We start from the raw sequence: 17801 nt of genomic DNA on the forward strand, positions 1-17801 counted from the left end.
CTGTCCTGCGTCTCAGCAGAAAGTTTCTTCCTGAGCCGGCACAGCCTGAGGCCACCTCCACCAGAGCCTCCCCAGCTCGGGCTCTCCAGTGCTGCCCCTCACACCCCTCAGCAGTCCCCTGTGGCTCTGCCTGGCGCTGGGCAGAGGTGCCCGCCAGCTCCTGACCTGCTCCCTTGCTATTCAACACCTCTAATCCCCCCTGGCCCAAAGAAATTCATGTGGTCTGCAAGAGGGACTGTTGCTGATTCTGGAGAATCTGCAAAGCCCTGGCTCTGGGGGGGCTGCAGCTCACTGGCCTTGGTCACTTGCGGCGATGAAAACTCACCCTTGTGGTGTCCCGCGGGGCTCTCTGTGATCCCACAGTGCCTGCCTTCTGCAAGAGTTTCTTGCCAGTGACTCTCCCAGTGGCATCCCCAAACTGCCAGCCTGTGGGTCCCCCATCCCCTGTGCTGGCCCCTCCATCGGGCTGACCCCCTCTGAAGCTGGGGGGCAGAGACCCGTGCGTCCTTCTCTGGGCAGCTGCTCCTCTGCAGCAGCAAAGCTGTTCCCTGCCATGAGCCAGGTACCAATGCTGTGCCCCCCAGCACCGGCCCAGCGCTGTAGGATTGAGCCGGTGCGGGGGCATTGGAGGTGATTTTGGTGCCCTTGCCCCAGGGAGGGAGAGGTGGGAGTTTTCTACAGGGTTAATTAACCCCGTGGGCACAAGGCAAGTGTGCAGGGTGCAGTGCCCGGGCCAGGCAGGCGGTGCAGGGAAGAGCTGAGCCCGTCTGTGCTGCTCATTGTTACCCTGCTGCTCAGCAGCAGTGGGCTGAGCGAGGTGGGGTGCTGGGGTAAGGCAGGGCGGGCAGTGTTAGCCCAGGGAAGAGGCAGCTGTAGGTGCGTGGGGCGGTGTGCTGGGCAGACCACGCTTGTGCGCCGATGTGGGATGCGCAGGCGGTCGGTGGCCCTGGTTGAAGGGCAGCCGGGAGATGCACGACGGAGCGCAGCTGTCAGAGCTCCCCTCACCCTCATGCCTCCACGGCGGGTAAATTGATGGATGTGCCTATTAACTGTGCCCCAGTTGTGCTGCGCTGCTCCGGTGCGTCTGCACGGTATTGCTGGATTGCTAGATCGGACAGCAGGCTGCTTATGGGTGCCCATCACCCGCCACGTGCCCTGGGCTCCGCTGGAGCCTGCTGAGCCTCACCTGCCTTGCCCCGAGCAGCCGCCGTCCCCGGCTGTCTGTGGAGCAAATGTGGGGCAGTCGGCAGGGCGCAGCTCCCCGGAGCACAGCTGGAACCCCCGCAATGCACACAGAGCACCCCCGAGATCTCGGGGCTCTCCCACCCCCAGCACTGCCCTGCCTGCACCCGGCTCTGCGGCAGCTCCTGGGACCGAGCTGTGGAAGCGCAGGCAGCCCTGGGCTCCCTCCGCACCCAAAGCACCTGCTGCCACGGCGGGACCGAGCTCCGGGCACACAGGAGCCTTCTCACCCCCCTGGTCAGACACACAGGCAGAGCAGAGACAAGGGACCCTGTCCTGCCCCTCTGGCAGGCAGCAGCACAAAAGCACCGAGTGCAGAGTTTGTGTTTTGTTGTTCTTTTGTTTGTTTGACTGTACAAAGAGCAATAAAAACATCCTCCACTCAGCAGAGTGCTTGGCAAAAGAAACCCATCAGAAGGCGCAACCCCAAAACTATAGTCATGACCGATAGCAGCGCCTCCTGTGTGTATATATATATATTTGTAGAGATTCTCTCTGTTGTGTACAGCTATGTACATACAGATGCATTGGCAAGTTGCAATCCAAGGATAGTGCATGAAATAAATGAAAGGCAGATGCAAGACTGGTCATGTGCAACAGTCAGAGGCCTTTGGCCGCAAAGTTGCCAGCTCAGTCCCACGTGGAGCCGCTCGCAGCCCGGCTGCAGGCAGCAGGCGGCCCCAGGAACCAGCCTTGTGGCCGGCTCCCCACTGGCACTGTACGGGGAAAGCCAGCTGGGTGGGGGGCGCAGGGGGGGCAGCCTCAGCCCAGCGCCCCCCGGGCAGGAAAACCCACGGGAGCAGGGGAAGCCACACGGTGAGACACGGCACATTCCTGCTGCAGCCGGGACGGGGAGCGGTGCAGAGCCCAGCGAGGCTGAGCAGGGTGGAGAGGGCACGCGGGGCCAGCGCAGGAAGCGATGGGGGCAGAGCAGGGAGCGCACGGCTGTCCCTTCGTCCCCAGGGCCTGATGGCATCATCTGTGGCGCTGCCGGGATGGCACCCGCACAGGGACGTGGCAGCACTGGGTGGGGGGTGGGGTGGCGAAGGGTTCCTTTCTCCCCTAGCAGCGCTGCACGTGGGTGATGGGACCTCTGTCACCAAGCCCTGGGCTGTGTCCCCTGGGGCTCTGTGTGCTGCCCCTCTCCTGCCCCACGTCCCGCCTGCCATGGGAGAAGAAAAGCCTGGACACGGTGCGGCAGGGGACACTTCCTTGGGTCATTTTCCCTGTCTGAACCAGAGGAGACCCCAGGGCGAGCTCCCCGCATGCTTCGGCCAGCTCAGCTCACCCGCCCGGGCTGGCGCAGGAGGCCAGGGGCTTGCCCAGGGCAGGCGCTGAGCCCGAGGCAGGCAGGACCACCGAGTGCCACCCCTGGGGCTCACCGCAGCCCCCTGCACCCCAGCGGGGTGGGACCAGCTGGGACCACCGCTCCTCATGCCTGCCCTCACCACCCCCCAAGCTGCCCAGGTCACTGCTAATAACGAAGTGCAGAGGATGCAGGGCAGCTCCTGGGGAGCGCTGGCGGAGCTGCCGCAGGCAGGGCAGGCACCACGGCCCACGGACGGGGCTGAGGCAGGCAGCAGCCGGCTGTGGGGCTCGCGGCGGGGCAGGCTGGCAGTGCTTCGCGTGGCAGTTATGGATTGTGCAGTGCTCTGCAGGGAGGCTGGAGGAGGCAGTCTCAGCATCACAGGGTTGCTCAAGGGTGACAGCACCGTCCTGCCTCTGGGCTCACGGTTGTGCCCAGTCCTTCCCAGTAAGCGCCCAAACCTCCTCTTCCTCCCAGCAGCTCTTTGTCCCTAGCAGCCACATCCTGCCGCTCCCTACCACCTCGGCTTGGCACATCAGCAGAACATTTTCCATTAGAATTACCCTCCCCAGGAAGGAAATGAGCACAAAAAAGTCAGCCCAAGCACCTTTGGCTGAGGTGCTCAGACCCAAAAATAGCCCAAGAGGCAGAAGGGTACATCCATTACACCATCATGAGCCATTAGCAGTTCCAAAAACCAGCAAAGGTCAGAGGCACCATGTAGGCTAATGGTCATTACCCAGTCATCAGCTCCTGAGCAGGCTGGGACAGTCCCCAAGGAGCATGAGCTTCTTGTCGCAGCACCCTCAGCACTGGCACACAGGACTCACAAGGAGGAGATGGATCGGGGACCCCTCAGGGACAGGTACACCAGTGCCCGTGCCCTGGGCGCAGCAGGAGCACACCTCGGGGGGGAGATGGGGCCCTAAGGGTACACAACTGCTGGCCACTGGCCTCTGTTTTCTTTTTCTAGTGGGATAGGGTACGGACACGTGGGCATGAGGCTGCCCAACCCCCTCTGCCCCTCCTGGCACACCCTGCTCCAGCCCCTCTGTGCGTGATGACTGTGCTGTTCCCCCCCTCTCCCGTGCCACCCTGCCCCCAGCACCCCCATGGCCCCACGCGCTGCTCTGGCACTCAGAGCAGGGGACAAGAGTCCCAGCTCAGCCTCAGGGGCAGCCTCGATGCGCTTCAGCCACCCCTCCAGCCCTGCTGCCGTGGCCAGGCTTCGGGGACCTTCTCCCTACGTCCTGCTCCAGGCGGGGTTGGGTATTTGGATGGAAGGAGGGATGCTCTGGGGAGACAGAAATCCTTGCTCTGGGAAGCACATCAAGGGGGTCACGCTGTACAGGGCAGAAAAGGGAGGGGTGGGCAGGGGGGCATTACTTCGTGCCCTCGTCCGGGTTGCCTTCTCCATCTGTCTTCCCTTCCTCCTCTGTCTTCTGGTCGTCCGTGTTCAGCCTCTGCTGCTTTTTCCGACGCACACATTTCACCACCATCAGCACCAGGATCACAACGGCCAAGAAGCCACCTACAGAGGCACCCACGATGACAGCCACTGTTGAGTCGTGCTTCGGGGGCTCTAGGGAGACAGGGCACGGGCTCAGGACAGAGCAACAGGGAACAGGCAGGGCTCTGACTGCCACCGCCAGGGAGCAGATCCTGCACGTGACGGCAGGGCACGAGGCAGAGCAGAGAGCCAGCCCAGCACCACCCGCGGGTGCCCAACAGCAGAGAGGACCACCGTACCACTGACCTTTGGTGAGCACCTTCAGGCTGATGCTGGCGTGGCCCCGATGCCGGTCCGGGGGGTTCAGGACATAGCAATTGTAGGTGCCCTCGTCCTCCAGCTGCACGTTTTTGAGGGTGAAGGACACATCGTACTTGGCAGGGTTCCCGGTGAACTCCACTCGGTTCCCAAAGCGGTCCAGCTGCTTGTTCATGATCTTCGTCCGGAACTGGAGGAACTGGGCAGCCCACGTGGGAGAGGAGGTGAGACATTGTTTGGCACCCCACACGCTTGCCTGCCCCAGCGAGGCACCCTCCTCCCCTGCACGTACTGCCCCGGCTGCGCGCCCACGCCGCACGCTCACCCCGAGCAGGGCAGCACCCACTCAGCTCCACAAGCAGCATTGGTCCCTGCTCAGCTCAGGCCACAACAGGGGTCAGGGATGGGGTCTCCTCATGGCACTGCCCCCCACTCACGCCTGCCTGTCCTACCACATCCAGGAAGCTGCCCCAACCGCTGGTTCTTTAGGCAGTGGGTTGCTATTTCTCCCTGTGGTGGAGGGGTGCCAGACAGCAGGAGCACACATCAGGAGAAGGCTCAGGACCCCAGGGAATGCAGACAACTGCTTCAAGCTGGTCCCAGGACCTCACAGCAGATCCCCAGCCCCAGTGAGACTTACCAGCTCCTCAGAGCAGTTTCTGCACTCCTGGTATGTCCAGTTGAGGGAGAACTGCTTGTTTTCCACCTTGTAGCAGGAGTTGAAGGTGCAGGAGAGCTTCACCGAGGAGCCATTCAAGGCACTGATGGTGGCGGGAGCCATGACCTCCATGCCCAACCCTGTGGGCGCTGCCACAAGCACAGAGAGCCAGAGCAGAAATGAGTTAGGATGGGCGCGCAAGGAGCCATGCTGCTGGCTGAGCCTGTCTCCCCATCCCACCCTGCAGCCGCCTGGTTGCACAGAGCTCACCCTGGGGCCTGGGACTGTCTCTCAGGCACATTCACGTGGCCAACAGGACCAGGGTTTCCCTGCACAGCAGTGACAGGGCACAAGAAGGGAGCAGTTCCCCCCAGAGCATCCCTTGGCTGGACAGAAAGAGCATCCGCCGTGCTCTGCAAGGGCTGATGACCCTCTCTGCCACGATTCTGCCCGGTGCTTAATTCTGCTGACCCGGGGCAAGCCCCGCTCCTTGCCATTTAAACGAGGCTCTCCTGCTGCAGAATCGATAACGCCGTGCAAAGGGCTGAATGCAGCGTCAGCACGAAGGGCTCAGCGCCACGTCCGCTGAGGAATTTATGGCTGCGCTCATCAGATTTCATCCCCAGCAGGACGCGCTACAGCAGCGAGGGCTGGGATCTGCCCGGGCCAGCCCCTGGGGGCTGCAGCAGGAATGCGGATGCTCCCCTCTGTTAGTGGTGATCACACAAGGATTCTCCAGCTGGGAATGACCCGGTCAAGATCTCAGTCACTCCTGGGGGCACAAGGCCAGTCCCCGCACCCCAGCTTTGCTGTGGCAGAGAAACAGGGGTGTCACCTGGTGCACTCTGCAGGGCAGGACTCAGCTGGGGCATGGGCAGGGATGGGGTGTCTGTGCCCTGCTCCCTCTTCCACCCCTTTCCTGCAGCTCCCCTGCCCCAGAAGCACCTGAAACTCAGCGCCTGCATCCGGCACGCTCTCCCCAGGCTGCAAAGGGGAGGGTGCGCACACCGAGGCAGGCTCCCGTGCAGCCAACTAGCTGCAAATCTGAGGCAAAGCCCCGAGAAGCACAGGGATGGAGAGCCCTGGGAGGGATGAGGCTGTAAAGGGGGGCTACTGCACCCCACGGGGTAGGGACAGTGACAATGGCAGCAGGTGCTTTTCCGATCACCTCACCTCTCCCCTTTGGCTGCTGCTCTTTGCTCTCAAACCTTCTTCCTGAGGTGCTCTTGGGTCCAGCCCTGTGGCCAAGCTGGATGCATGTCAAGGCTGCTCCGCTGGCTAATCCGCTCCGTCTGCAAGCAGGGCAGGAAAGGGGCCAGGCCCTGCAGCCAGGGAAAAGAGGCTTTTCCAAATTGCAGATATGGCTGTTTTGAGCCACAGGTCTTGCTGCAAGGTGCAAACCAGCAGCATCCTGAAGCTGGCTCTTTGGGGACAGAGGGGCTGTGGTGAGCACCCTCCATCCAGCCCCAGCGTGGGGAGGGCTCCCCACAGGGTGCAGGGAGACAGGGATGGAGAGAGCTGGTACATGAGGACAAGTCACAGCACCCAAGGAAGACAGAAGTGTCCAGGCTGAGCCGGCGTCCCAGCCTTGCTGCCCCATCGCTGCCCATACCCTTAGATGCTTTCAAGAAAACCTTGTAGGGGTGGATGAGCCAGCAGCCTGACCGTCCCGGGACCCCCGCCACAGACGCAGCCCAGCAGACCGGGCTGGAGGGGGTCCTAGCATAGTCTGTGGGTTCAGTGCCTGGCGGCACTGTGCCCTGTGTGCCTACAGTTGGGTGGCACGGTTTAGTGCTGCATCCTTGGGGTGCCCCAGGGCTCTGCAGAGGGCTGAGATGCCACCAGGAGCTCCCCTGGGCTCTGCAGCGCCCGGACAGCCCTGGCCAGGGCTTTGCCCTACCAGCTGGTATGGCAGGACCGCACCGCAGCCAGAGGGTCCTCGCAGGCAGGCAGCACGCGACAGGCACGTGTCCCGGGAGCGTGGGTCCAAACCCTGCCATGGCCCGGGCACCCAGCACCGCGGGACAGGAGAGGTGGGAAAAGAAACCGCTAAAATCCCTGGGACCGACCATCCGGGCTGTGTCCTTTGGTGCTGCAGAGTCCCAAACGCTCTGTCACTCTATACCCTGCACCCAGGGCTCAGAGGTAAAATTCCACGCAGCCTCTAAAGCAGACCTCACTGGGCTTTTTATCCTCCATTTCCCAGGCTCGCTCCTAAGGCAAAGGCAGCCCACCAGGAGCTCCAGGGCAGTGCGACGAGCACTTCAAAGAAGCGATGCGTTCCCTTTTCCAATCAATATAGACCCGAACCTGCTGACACACGCTGCTGCTGCGGGGCAGGGCAGAATCGCAGAGACCACAGTTCCCCCCCGCAGCCCATGCAGCACCGCCAGCCCAGAGCCCGCCACAAAGCAAAGGACAGTCACAAGCCACCCGTAGCCCACCAGCCACCACAGGCAAAGCCACAGCTGCCCCCTCTCCCCACCGCAGCCCACACCTCTGCCTGCCATGCAAACAGCCTCGCGCTTCGGCAAAACCTCCGGCAAGCAAGACGCACGGCTTTTTTAAGAGAAGATGCAGTTGCAACGTACCCCCGACCCTGCCTCAAAGCAGGTCACCCTGGCTGGCGGATCGCAGCAGGGTGCATTTCGGACCACCGCCGTCCCCATCCCTGCGGCACAGCGTTTCTCGCTGGCTCGCTGCATCCCCGGCGACAGGAGGGGCTTCTGGGGGCTGGGATGTGGGGAGGGGGCTCCTGGCCAGACAGGGTGCTTCTCCCCAGCCTGGGTGCCATCCCCTGGCAGCCGTGTGCATGCAAGGGGTCAGGTCGACACTTACCCAGCGAAAGGAGCAAGCTGAGGCCAGTGAGGAACAAGGTGGGCTGCGGGAGCCAAGCTTCCAGGCTCATTTTGAAGGACTTTTGTGTATGGAGAGGACCTGGTGTTGGTGTGGGTTTTGGTGGTGGTGGTTTGCTTTTTTCGAACGGCCGGGTTATTTGCAGGTGACATACAACATTAGAGCTGCTTTATTTCCACAGCCCAATATGGCTGGCTGGAGTGGTGCTGGGTCGGAAAAAATTGGTAAATGCTATGGTTGGTGGATTTCAGCTGGAGAAGTGGGAGGGCAGAAAAATTTTCCCCTGAACAGAAGGCGACTGCTCCTGGCACTCCTGCTCCTTCCTCCGAGGTCTGGTCACAGGCTGTGTCACAGCACATCTCCTGCAGCGTGCTGAGCCCAGGACAGCCGAGGAGCAGGTTTCTGCTGGGACTCCCTCCGGCCATGAAAGTTGCCCTTGGAGCAAGCAGTGCTCAGGGCTCCTCTTCCTCCTGGAGCCCAGAGACTCCACCAGTGCCCCTGAGGGTGCTGTCCTGTCTGTCCGTCCCCCCTCCCCCGGTACCTGATAGGCTCATGTCCCCTGATTTCAGTGGGACCATGCAGATGTGCCACCTCTGCCCTGCTGGAGGCTGGCGACCAGCCCTGCTCGCACCGTTCACAGCAGCAGTTCCCGTTCTTGAGACCCTAGCTGGGCCCAGGCACATCAGGACCGTGCTCCCGGAGCCAGGCAGAGAGCAGAGGGACTGATCTGGCCCGGGAAGAGCGGAGGGTGCCAAGGAGGCAGCTTGCACAGCAGCTCGGTCAGCGTGCCCAGGAGCAGGCACAGCCATGGGCAGTGGGCAGAAGCACAGCCAGCCCGCTGCCGTGCTGACGCGAGGGCAGCCCCCTCGCCTCCCAGGGGTGCCAGGCTGTGCTGGCACCTTCCTCCTTCCTCCGCAGCATGCTGCCCCGGGGCAACACCCTCTCCTCATCCAGCCCTCGGGGTGGGGAGGCTCTGCCCAGCAGTAACAGGGCTAGAAAAGGTCTTTGGTCCCTTTCACACCACCGGTCAAGGAAGCCTTTGGGCCATGGACTCCAAGCCTGGAATCAGGCTGCAGGGATGGGTGCAGGAGGGACGTGCCAAATGATCTCACGGAGACCAGAAAGCCGGTGACAGCAGCTGCTCAGGCACCTAGTTCTCATGCTCTGGGATGCAGGACGGTGGGGTTTGCTGCAGCAGCACCAGTAAGGTAAGGAGAAAGGCGAGGGATGCCCTGAAGGCAGAGCACATCTCAGTTGCTGTGCATGAGAGTCTTGGGGAGGGAGGGATGAGGGATACAGAGGTGCTCTGCTGCCTGACCAGCTTTAGAAGGGGAAACTGGGCAGCCAGGAGAGAAGGCATCAGGGAAGTGAACACAGGAAAACCCACTCAGCAAACACGCTGCACACACAGCGCAGTTTCCCAACCACACTGGGCAGGCAGAGCCCACCCTGCTCTGCTGCAACTGCTCCCACAACCCCACAGAGGCAGCAGGGGTCATACGTAACCCCCCAACACCATCTCTGGTTGCCGGTTTCTCCTGTAATCCCGTTCCTTGGCTTCATCCAGGAAAAGGGAGTAGGGTGTCAACGTGAAACGAAGGAGTGCAGCCGGAGCAGGCTGTGCTGCAGTCTCCCATCTAGCAGAGCTGGGTGGGAGGTGGTCCCCAGCTCCCAGCTGCACCTGGAGGTGTCAAACATCTATATATAGTGCAGGAGAAGAGTCAACGCACACCAAGACACTGCGCCAGAGGCCCGGGAGGGGTTGCTGGACCACCCCCCTGGCCAGGGCAGCGTGTCCCAGGTGTAGGGTGCACTCTGCGGTGCTCACCCAGGGTGAGCAGCTGGGTGGGAGACATGTGAGAGCACAGGCACGTGGGGGACCCCGCTCCCCTCCATCCCCTGCAGAGCCAGGGTGGGTGGGTGGGCTCAGCACAGCCCAGGTGGGCTCTTTCCTGCTGCAAAGAGCCCCCCTTTGCAGTCCACTGGTCTTCACTGCTCCCTGGAGCTGGCAGGGCAGGCATGGGTGCTGCATGCCAGGATGCACGTGGGTGCAGGGGCTCCCAGGCCCTGGGCCAGTCAGGTTTTGGCACACTTGGACATCACAAGCTTAAGCAGGAGGTAAAAGGAAGCCAGGAACAGGGAAGACTCCCTGAGCTTTATTATCTTCAGAAGAAACCATTGGCATTGCCTGCATTGGCTCCAGCTGTATCTCCCCCTTCCTCCCTCGGCCAGGCTGGCCTTGGAGACACGTCTCCCCGGGTCCCCCAGCCGGCAGCCGGGGTGGGATGTCCCCCAGCAATGGCCCTGGACTGCAGCACGCAGCGAAGCGGCACAGCTTCTCAGAGGAAGGGCTGACGGCAGCAGAATGCTGGCCTGCCCAAAGGGACAAAGATGTCTCACACACACCTGCTGGCTAAGGGGCTTGCATCCCCCAGCACAGCTATTTCTCCCCTTCTGGAGCCCAGAGAAGTGCTGCCTCTGGTCTGCTGGAGGGTTCCTCACTTCGTCCATTATCCTGTCTCCCCTCTCTCATCCATTCTGCTGGGATCACCCTCTTGGCCAGCTCCACGTAGACGCCGTTCTCCTGGAAGGGAGAGGGGTGCTGCAAGGAACAAGGGGCAGGGTGTGAGTCTCACCACAGGTATCACAGCCCATTTGGGGGGCTCAGAAGGCAAGGGATGCTGCTGTCTGGTGGGGGGAGTGAGGTGCTCTCGCCCTGGCGAGGGGACCAGTGATGTAAGGGGTCACCCCAGCCCTACAGCTCATGCCTTGCTGATGCCTGCCGTGGCTCAGGGCAGCTGCTTGCCTGCTCACCATGGTTATGTACGTCTCCTCGGCTCTCCTCTTCTTCCCTGCATCCCGTTCAGCCTTGGGAACCTCAGCTCCGGGGATTGAGGAGTAAAGTGCTTCCTATGAGGGGGAGATCAGGATGCTTGGAGCTGAGTGGTCCCCAAATACACGAGGGACACCTTACCCCAGTCACAGGGCTGGCACCAGGAGCCACAGCTGTGGCCGGCCAGCAAACAGCACCTCGTGCTCGGCCAGCGCGGGATCCCCTCCCTCAGCCTCCCCAGCCCATACACCCCATGTCAGTGATCCTTCTGTGTCCCGATGACACACAGCCTTAGCTAGTGATGAGACAGCAACCATCCTGCATGGAGATAACCCTGGCTTCAGCCTCAGATGGAGGCCCAGGACCCCATCTTCCCCTGGCAAACCTCTTGGCTCCCAGGCATTCGGCTGCTGCAGGAGCATTTGCTCCATCAGCGCTTCCTCTTGAAGTTAAACTTCAAGCCAAATGGCAGGACCAGCAGCTCATTCTAACCACCGCATGCGGCCAGCAGCACGGCAAGGACCCCGCAGCTCCCCTGTGTGTGCCATGTCCCTAGCTGGGGGTAGCCAGCCATGTGCCACGGTGTGTGCACAGCCGGGCACACTCAGTGCCTGCAGCCTTGCATGCCCCATCCCTCCCCTTCTCCCACCTCTCCTCCCTCTCTGCAGTTCCTGTGGTTGTGGCAGCGTCCCAGGGCACAGCAGGCACACCCTGCCCACCGCTCAGCCCAGCCTCAGCTCTCACCTCTGCTTTGCTCTTGCTGCTACCATTTCCAGTCCTCTCCAGGGCTGTGTTGGCTGTAGACCTTGAGAGAAGGCAATGGCGGTGTCATCTCTGGCAAGAAGCATTGCCTACTCCTTCCATCCCTGCCCTCCCTCTTCTGGGATGCTGGGATCCCTTTGCACATGCCTCGGCCAGGCCAACCCCGCTGCTGGCCCACCAGGAGCCCGGGAGGTTTGGGAGCAAAGGGGAGACGGGCCAGGGCGGCGTGACACCAGAGGGCAGCAGGAACCTGCACCCCACGGAGATGAACCTTCTGGTTCCCACAGCCCAGCCCTGCTCGGGGCATGGCAGGCTGGCACTCGGCCGGGGAGAACAGTGCAGGAAGGCTTCAAGGAGGTGCTTTGCTCAGCCCCACAAACCCAGAGCTAGCGTCGGTACCTCTTCCTCAGGCTGAGTCCGGCCAGGAAAGCCAGCACAACAGCCACACTGCCACAGCCCACGGTCACAGGCCAAAATGCAGTGTTTCCCGGGGCTGCAGCATCCTGGGCGCCTGCTGCTCCTTGTCCTGCTGGAGAGACACCAAGGCAGGGGGTATTACACACAGGGACCCCGGCTCTACTGCAGAAGAACCATAATGGAGGTCTGAAAGGCTCCAGAGCCTCTACAGCCCCTCTGTGTGGGGCCAAAACAGGGCAATGGGAGTCACAGGGCATGTACCTCTCTGTCCCGTGGGGCTGACGTGCAGCACTGTGTGGTTCTTGAAGATGCTGCTGCACTGGAGCAGCCGGATCTCACAAATGTACGTGCCGCTGTCATTCACCTGTACGTCCTGCAGCTGAATAGAGCCATCCCAGTGGGATACGTCCCCTCGCCACTGTGCCCGGTCCCGGTAATGACCCACAGGGATGCTACGGTTGCTGTAGTAATAAAGCACCACCTCCTCCTGCCAGGGCACAGACAGCATCAGCTGAAAGGAGCCCCGCAGGAGGACACTGCCCTGCGCTTCCTCCCTGCTCAAGAGCCCTCCGAGCGCGGACCCCTCTCCCCTAGAGGCACTCGCCACCAGGACGCAGCACCCAGCGCTGTGGTTCCCCTGCAGTGCGGGGCCGCAGGGAGTAGCGGAGGTGTCTGCTGCCACACGGGGAACCTTTCTCCCCCTCTCATGGCCTGGGCCAGGCAGATGGGTTTCCCCACAGCCTCCCAAGAGCAGCAAGGCTGTCTCGCTCACCCTCCCCTGCTGCCTCCACCCCTGCCCTTCTCCACCACCCACCCCACAGTTCTGACCCACCTTCTGCGTGCCGGCTCCTGCCATGCGCAGCCAGTCCACTTTGGCCATCGTCCAGCCCCTGGCCACTGGGTCTAGGAAGAGGCACTGCAGCAGGACAGAGTCCCCAGCGCTAGCTTGAAGCTGAGGCTCCATGAACACCCAGCCAGCCAGCCCGCTGCATCGCTCTGCCAGGGACAAGGACAGCAGGATGAGTCCAGGGAGGACAGCCAGATGCAACCTGCCTATTCCCATAGATATCTCCTCTCCAGATAAGCCTGGGGCTAATGGCACTGACCAGTCCAGAGCACAACAGGGAGGCCCTGCTCCGTGTGCGGGCAAAGCCTCTCCCTGAGCCCTGCTTTTGGCGTGCCTGGGATGCAGGGCAGCACATCCTCCCAGCCGCCAGAGCAAGGGCTGCTGCGCTCGCTGAACAAGCCACACAGATGGGAAGTGGGGAAGCACAACCCCAGCCCTCTGCGTCTCCGAGCCAAAGCCTGTAGCTCCTGCAGGGTTGTTCCTGTGAGTCACTGGCTGGGAGAACCAGTGCTGCTCTCATTTACACCAGGCCAGGGGCAATTCAGCTGCTTTGCACGAAGTTCCTCTTTCACAACCTGCTCATTTGGCTTCCTTAGCCCTTGCTCACAGGCTCCTGACCTGGGCTTAGACTTGTCTGGCCACATAACTACTGCTTAGGGCTTCTAGAGAAGCCGGACAGTGCGGGGAAAGAAAAACAAAACAGAGAAACATCAAAGAGCGCAGAGATGACACCACCAGCATGAAGCAGCTGCCGACATGGCGGGCTGCAAAGTGTGCAACAGGAAGGGGAAACAAGTGGGGCAGAAAACGCCACTGGAGCTCGTCAATAAAAACCCCACATGCCTCAGAGTTTGCACTGGCAACACCTAGTAAGTCACCAGGCTGAGGCTCTGGCACTTGTTTGTCAAGAACTAGGCGAGCTGAGTCAGTGGGGAGCTGCTCAGACAGGTAGACTTCTCCAGGTGTCTTAGCCGCTGTGCTCAGTCTGTCCACAAGCCACCACGGGCCCGGCCCTGGCGAAGTACCAAGTACTTGTCTGATGCCCTGTAAATAATAAATGCAAAGTGCTACAGCTTCTCAAACAGGTTTCTTTTGGTCTTGACCAGCTGTGCAGCTGAAAATGACAAATATTTGCCAGCGGAGAAGACCAAGGGAGCCAGTTGCCTCGAGCAGAGCCAAAATCAATACCTTGGAAACCTTTCCCTGTATTTAGACTTGGAGCCCGGCAGAGCTAAGTACAGGACTCCATCCAGGGATGCTGTTTCAATTTGAAGCCTAGATTCTCAGAGTGTGAGCTCTGCAGGAAGGGAACATGCAGCACCCAGAGACCAGAGGGGTTAATGGTACCCAGGAGCTTCCAGCTCCGTGCGCCTGTGGAACCCCAAAGGGTTCCCACTGCAAGAAGAGAGGAGCCAAAGGTCTTTCAGCAAAGGCAAAGCAGGCAAGGTAAATAAGACCACCGGAATGGCTTACAGCTTACCCAACCATGTCAGCACCAGAGTCAGGCTCAGCAACACCTTCATCTTATTCTAAAAAGAACAGCAGAGGTGATGCCTTGCATCGGTTTCCCCTGGGGCAGGACACCAACTTGCAACACAACTGATCCCCAAGGTCAGAAAAAGCTTTCCTTCAGTTCTTCGGAGAGGGACACGGTCTTTGCTGCCTGGATGTTCAGCCTCTCAAGTTTGCCACTATTCCAGCTGAGAGCCTGAAACTCAGTGAAGCACAGATGTCAGATATGTCTCTGGTTTGAGACTGCTCTGAGCCCTGGAAAGGAAGAGAGAGCGTAGGGGGGGAGGGCTCTCAGCCTGAAAAAACTTTGCATTTTCCCCTAAGTAATGAATCTTTCCGGTGGTTTGGGGGTCGAGTCTCTAGCATCTGAACAGAGACGTTCATAGATGTTAACTCTGCTCAGAAAGCAATAGGATGTTTTTCCTACTACACGCTCAGAGAACTTGGGCCCTAAAAACGCAGACCCTGTACTCTAGAAATAACCCCCTTGCTCCAGGGCACTGCCCATATTGAGAACTGCTGGAACCCTTCAGGGTCTGTTCAGACAGTGCCACGTTGGGTCGCTGTATTCAGTTTGACCTGTTGCACATTGCTCAAAATAAAGCCAACATCTCCTTTCCACACATAGACATCCCCGGCAGCTGGAGGAAGGGCTGGCTGTCATCATTAGGAAGATGCCAGCCAGTGCTGGCATCACAGCAAGGCAAACGTCAGTACCCTGCTTGCTGCGTCCCTGCTCCATGATTCAAAGCTATGCCCATTCAAAAGTTATAAACATTTAAGGGCAAAAGGTTATTGAGAGAAGCCCTCCCACCTGGAGAACCTGTACATTACAGCTGAATTTGAGGCTGCCCTTACCAGCACGTTTTCCAATGCATACACTTTGCTGCAGAAATAGAAAGACAACAAGAGCTGAATCATCTCTGAAATCTTGCTAGCTTCTCTCCTTTTCCTGCCATCACGCAAGTCAGAGCATCTCTAGACCAGCTTCAGTATGGCTTGGAAGTGGAAAAGGTCCCACATATTTCTCCCCAGGAAACAGCCATGAAAGGACTTAAGAGGAAATAGGTAAGGTGACCATCTGCCATTATTCCTGTCACTCTCCGAGGTTCCCTTTGGTGCTGTGGAGCAGAAAGCCACAGTGACAGATCTGTGCTCCTGGGACACCAAGTTTCCCAGGGCAGCGCCTACGCCCTTGGCACTTCACGCAGAACCGATGGCGACAGTAACACCAGGTGCAAAGGGCAGCAGGGTGGTGAGAGGGGATCTGCCAGCTCTGTGCAGGCACTGTGGAATGGCAGGAACAGCTCCTGCGGCTCTGCAGAGTGCAAGCAGTGAGCAGGGAAAGCCTCCTCCCTGCCACTGCTCATCCCCTAAGAAAGCTTCTGCCTCTTTACGTGGCCAAATGTGTTTGCTAGTTCATGTTTCTTTCCAAATACATTTTTCTCAGTGAAGGAAGCTCAGAAACACCCTGAGACAGGCTCAGACTGGGATGACAGACCCTGAATTAACTGCTGGGGGACCCACAGATCTGTTCTAGGCTGAGAAACAGTTACTACAGCTTTCCAGTCAGTGCATGGCATTCCTGCCTGCAGTTGGTGAGTAAAACCACCTCTGCCCTTCCCACAAACAAAATCCTGAAAAGCAGCAGCAAGCCTTCTGGAATTCTCTTAAGTTTGCCTTTCAAACAAGACAACCCGTTTGGGGGTTGGGTTTTTTGGAGGTGGAGGGGGGAGCTGTGCGGTTTGACTGCGCTTTGCAGCTCTGCCATGACACAGTTTGCTGTACAACCTGCGCTTGGGCACACACGACCTACAAACACTGCAGAATTCATGCTCAGCTCCAAAGCTCTCAGCCAGTGCAGCATATCTCACTGCAGCAGGCCACAGCATCCTACTTTCCAGCTACGCTGCCGAAAGCTGCAGAACTCAAGCAGAGCTACACCCTCCCAGGACCACCCCCATGCAGGACCCAAAATAGGAGCTAGATTGGAAAAAAAAAAAAAAAAAAAAAAAGAGAGAGAAATAAGTCCTCAGCACACAGAAGCCTGCGTACCGGGATGTCTGCACTCAGAACTTCACGATTTCTCTGTAGCTGAGCTATTGAGGTTCTGGTCCTTACCCGTCATCAGATCCTTCCTGGACTTATTATGCTATTTCTCAGAATAAATTCTGGTCCTGTCTGTGAAAAACATTTTTGCAGGGTTTCCCTCCGTGACATGCGTGAGGAAGTGGGTGCTGTGCATGCACCAGCTGAAGACAGCACCCACTCACCCAGGCTGTTATATATTACGGTGCTGACATATCCAGATCCTCCTGCAGGATAATTGCCTTTACTAAACACATTGCAGGGGGAAAATACATGATAGCACACTGCCTTCACATTCTTCTGCTTTTGCACATGGTATCTGAATCCTCAGGACTTCTGTGCTTCCCTAGTTCTCTTTTCAGGAAAAATAAATGAAAAAAAAGTAAATATGGCAAACAATACTCACGTAGTGTGGCTTGGGACAGTCAGCTTGTCTCTTGCACAATGAGTTCTTCAGTGGTTAATTTGGAGTATCTTAAAAAAATCAGTTGCTTAATTGTCTTGAGGCTGTACTTGCGAGACATTTGCCTTACCAGTCTTTGGTTTCGAGTCTCTTACTTCAGGTTCATTTTGGTGGTCGCTTTCAACTTAGAAGAGGAAGTTAAGAGCTAGTCTGAGGTACTGACAAATCAGAAGGGACTGCTAGAAACGTTGAGGAGAACTACAGATGTCCACGTCTGCAAGCAGATGATGGGTATGCAGCTTCACCAGAAGATGCTTCGGAGGTACAAGATAGGGCTTGGTCCTGCCATCATGGCAGACTGATCTGATCAGTCGTTATGTGGTAAGGCAAGGACAGAGAGATGCTTGGCAAGCAACCCTTTTGCAGCCTCTGCTCCCTTCTGGTTTGTTTCTGGGGATCAGACCTGATTAAAGAACTACCACTCCTGCAGACAGGACCTTGTCCTCACGAGGTACCAGCAACACATGACACCAAGAAACTTTGCTGAGTCCTGCTCCTGGCGCTACCAGGAGCTGCAGGCATCTTCAGGGCAAAAGGGCCATTGTCAACACACTTTTCACAGCACAGTTGGCTGCTCCCTTTTGAAACACACACAAGACACACGGCATGGACTGCTTTCAGCTGGCATCTTCCCCACCAGTCACTTTGAAAGCATGTTTTTATCCTTCCTCTTCTTCTGGAGTACCATGACAATCGCAGGTCTCTACCCTAATATCAGTAGTTTTAATGGCACACAGAGCAACTGCCATACGGCTAGCAAAGGAAGAGAAAATTAAGTCTTGCTCATGCTCAACACCATTCACAATCCACAGTGCTATTAGCTTCAAGGTGGCAGTTTAGCTTTGCACCAGGAAGAGATGTGCCCAGCATCTAGCCCACTCTTTGCAAAGGGCTCAGAGTTGAAGGCAACATTTTGCAGACAACAAGTCATTCACTTCCACAAAGAACTCAAGTGATGCGTTACTGCTGAAAGTGGAACAACAAAGCCACTTCCTCTAGGCTGCACATCCTACCAACATCCTCTCAGGCAAGTTTTGTTTGGGAGACAC

The 17801-nt window shown here is 58.7% G+C and overlaps 2 protein-coding genes across 7 annotated transcripts; both read right to left on the bottom strand.

Moving 5' to 3' along the window:
- Positions 1-1610: 1610 nt before the first annotated feature.
- On the bottom strand, positions 1611-8203 carry SCN2B (sodium voltage-gated channel beta subunit 2). 3 transcript variants are annotated; one of them, XM_040616312.1, is made up of 5 exons: positions 7813-8203; positions 6148-6296; positions 4957-5123; positions 4305-4515; positions 1612-4130 (listed from the first exon to the last, which is right to left on the bottom strand). In XM_040616312.1, exons 1-5 carry the CDS (start codon positions 7980-7982, stop codon positions 3931-3933), a joined length of 897 nt encoding a protein of 298 aa, XP_040472246.1. In that variant the 5' UTR covers positions 7983-8203; the 3' UTR covers positions 1612-3930. The 3 variants fall into 3 exon arrangements, with proteins under 3 accessions (XP_040472247.1, XP_040472246.1, XP_040472248.1); XM_040616313.1 differs by lacking the exon at positions 6148-6296 and having other exon boundaries at positions 1611-4130; positions 7813-7921; XM_040616314.1 differs by lacking the exons at positions 6148-6296; positions 7813-8203 and adding an exon at positions 7566-7650 and having other exon boundaries at positions 1613-4130.
- Positions 8204-9970: 1767 nt separating this feature from the next.
- Positions 9971-17685, bottom strand: JAML (junction adhesion molecule like). Of its 4 annotated transcripts, none has more exons than XM_040616125.1 (8): positions 16696-17685; positions 14170-14397; positions 12675-12838; positions 12104-12329; positions 11825-11954; positions 11408-11468; positions 10645-10740; positions 9971-10432 (listed from the first exon to the last, which is right to left on the bottom strand). In XM_040616125.1, the coding sequence occupies exons 2-8, from the start codon at positions 14210-14212 to the stop codon at positions 10271-10273; spliced, it is 882 nt and encodes a 293-aa protein (XP_040472059.1). In that variant the 5' UTR covers positions 14213-14397; positions 16696-17685; the 3' UTR covers positions 9971-10270. The 4 variants fall into 4 exon arrangements, with proteins under 4 accessions (XP_040472059.1, XP_040472060.1, XP_040472057.1 ...); XM_040616126.1 differs by lacking the exon at positions 16696-17685 and adding an exon at positions 16323-16651; XM_040616123.1 differs by lacking the exons at positions 14170-14397; positions 16696-17685 and having other exon boundaries at positions 11825-11951; positions 12675-14156.
- Positions 17686-17801: the final 116 nt, after the last annotated feature.

Source organism: Falco naumanni, chromosome 16 (genome assembly GCF_017639655.2).
Source record: "Falco naumanni isolate bFalNau1 chromosome 16, bFalNau1.pat, whole genome shotgun sequence".
Lineage (NCBI taxonomy): Eukaryota > Metazoa > Chordata > Aves > Falconiformes > Falconidae > Falco > Falco naumanni.

Coding starts and splice junctions, on each gene's coding strand:
- SCN2B (XM_040616312.1), bottom strand. CDS start 7,982: ATGTCACCTGCAAATAACCCGGCCGTTCGAAAAAAGCAAACCACCACC. Junction 5,124..6,147: donor GCAGCAGCCAAAGGGGAGAG/GTGAGGTGATCG, acceptor TGCTTGTGGCAG/CGCCCACAGGGTTGGGCATG. Junction 4,131..4,304: donor CCTGAAGGTGCTCACCAAAG/GTCAGTGGTACG, acceptor CTGTCTCCCTAG/AGCCCCCGAAGCACGACTCA.
- JAML (XM_040616122.1), bottom strand. CDS start 12,905: ATGGGAATAGGCAGGTTGCATCTGGCTGTCCTCCCTGGACTCATCCTG. Junction 12,330..12,674: donor CAGGAGCCGGCACGCAGAAG/GTGGGTCAGAAC, acceptor GTGCCCTGGCAG/GAGGAGGTGGTGCTTTATTA. Junction 11,955..12,103: donor CAGCCCCACGGGACAGAGAG/GTACATGCCCTG, acceptor GTGTCTCTCCAG/CAGGACAAGGAGCAGCAGGC.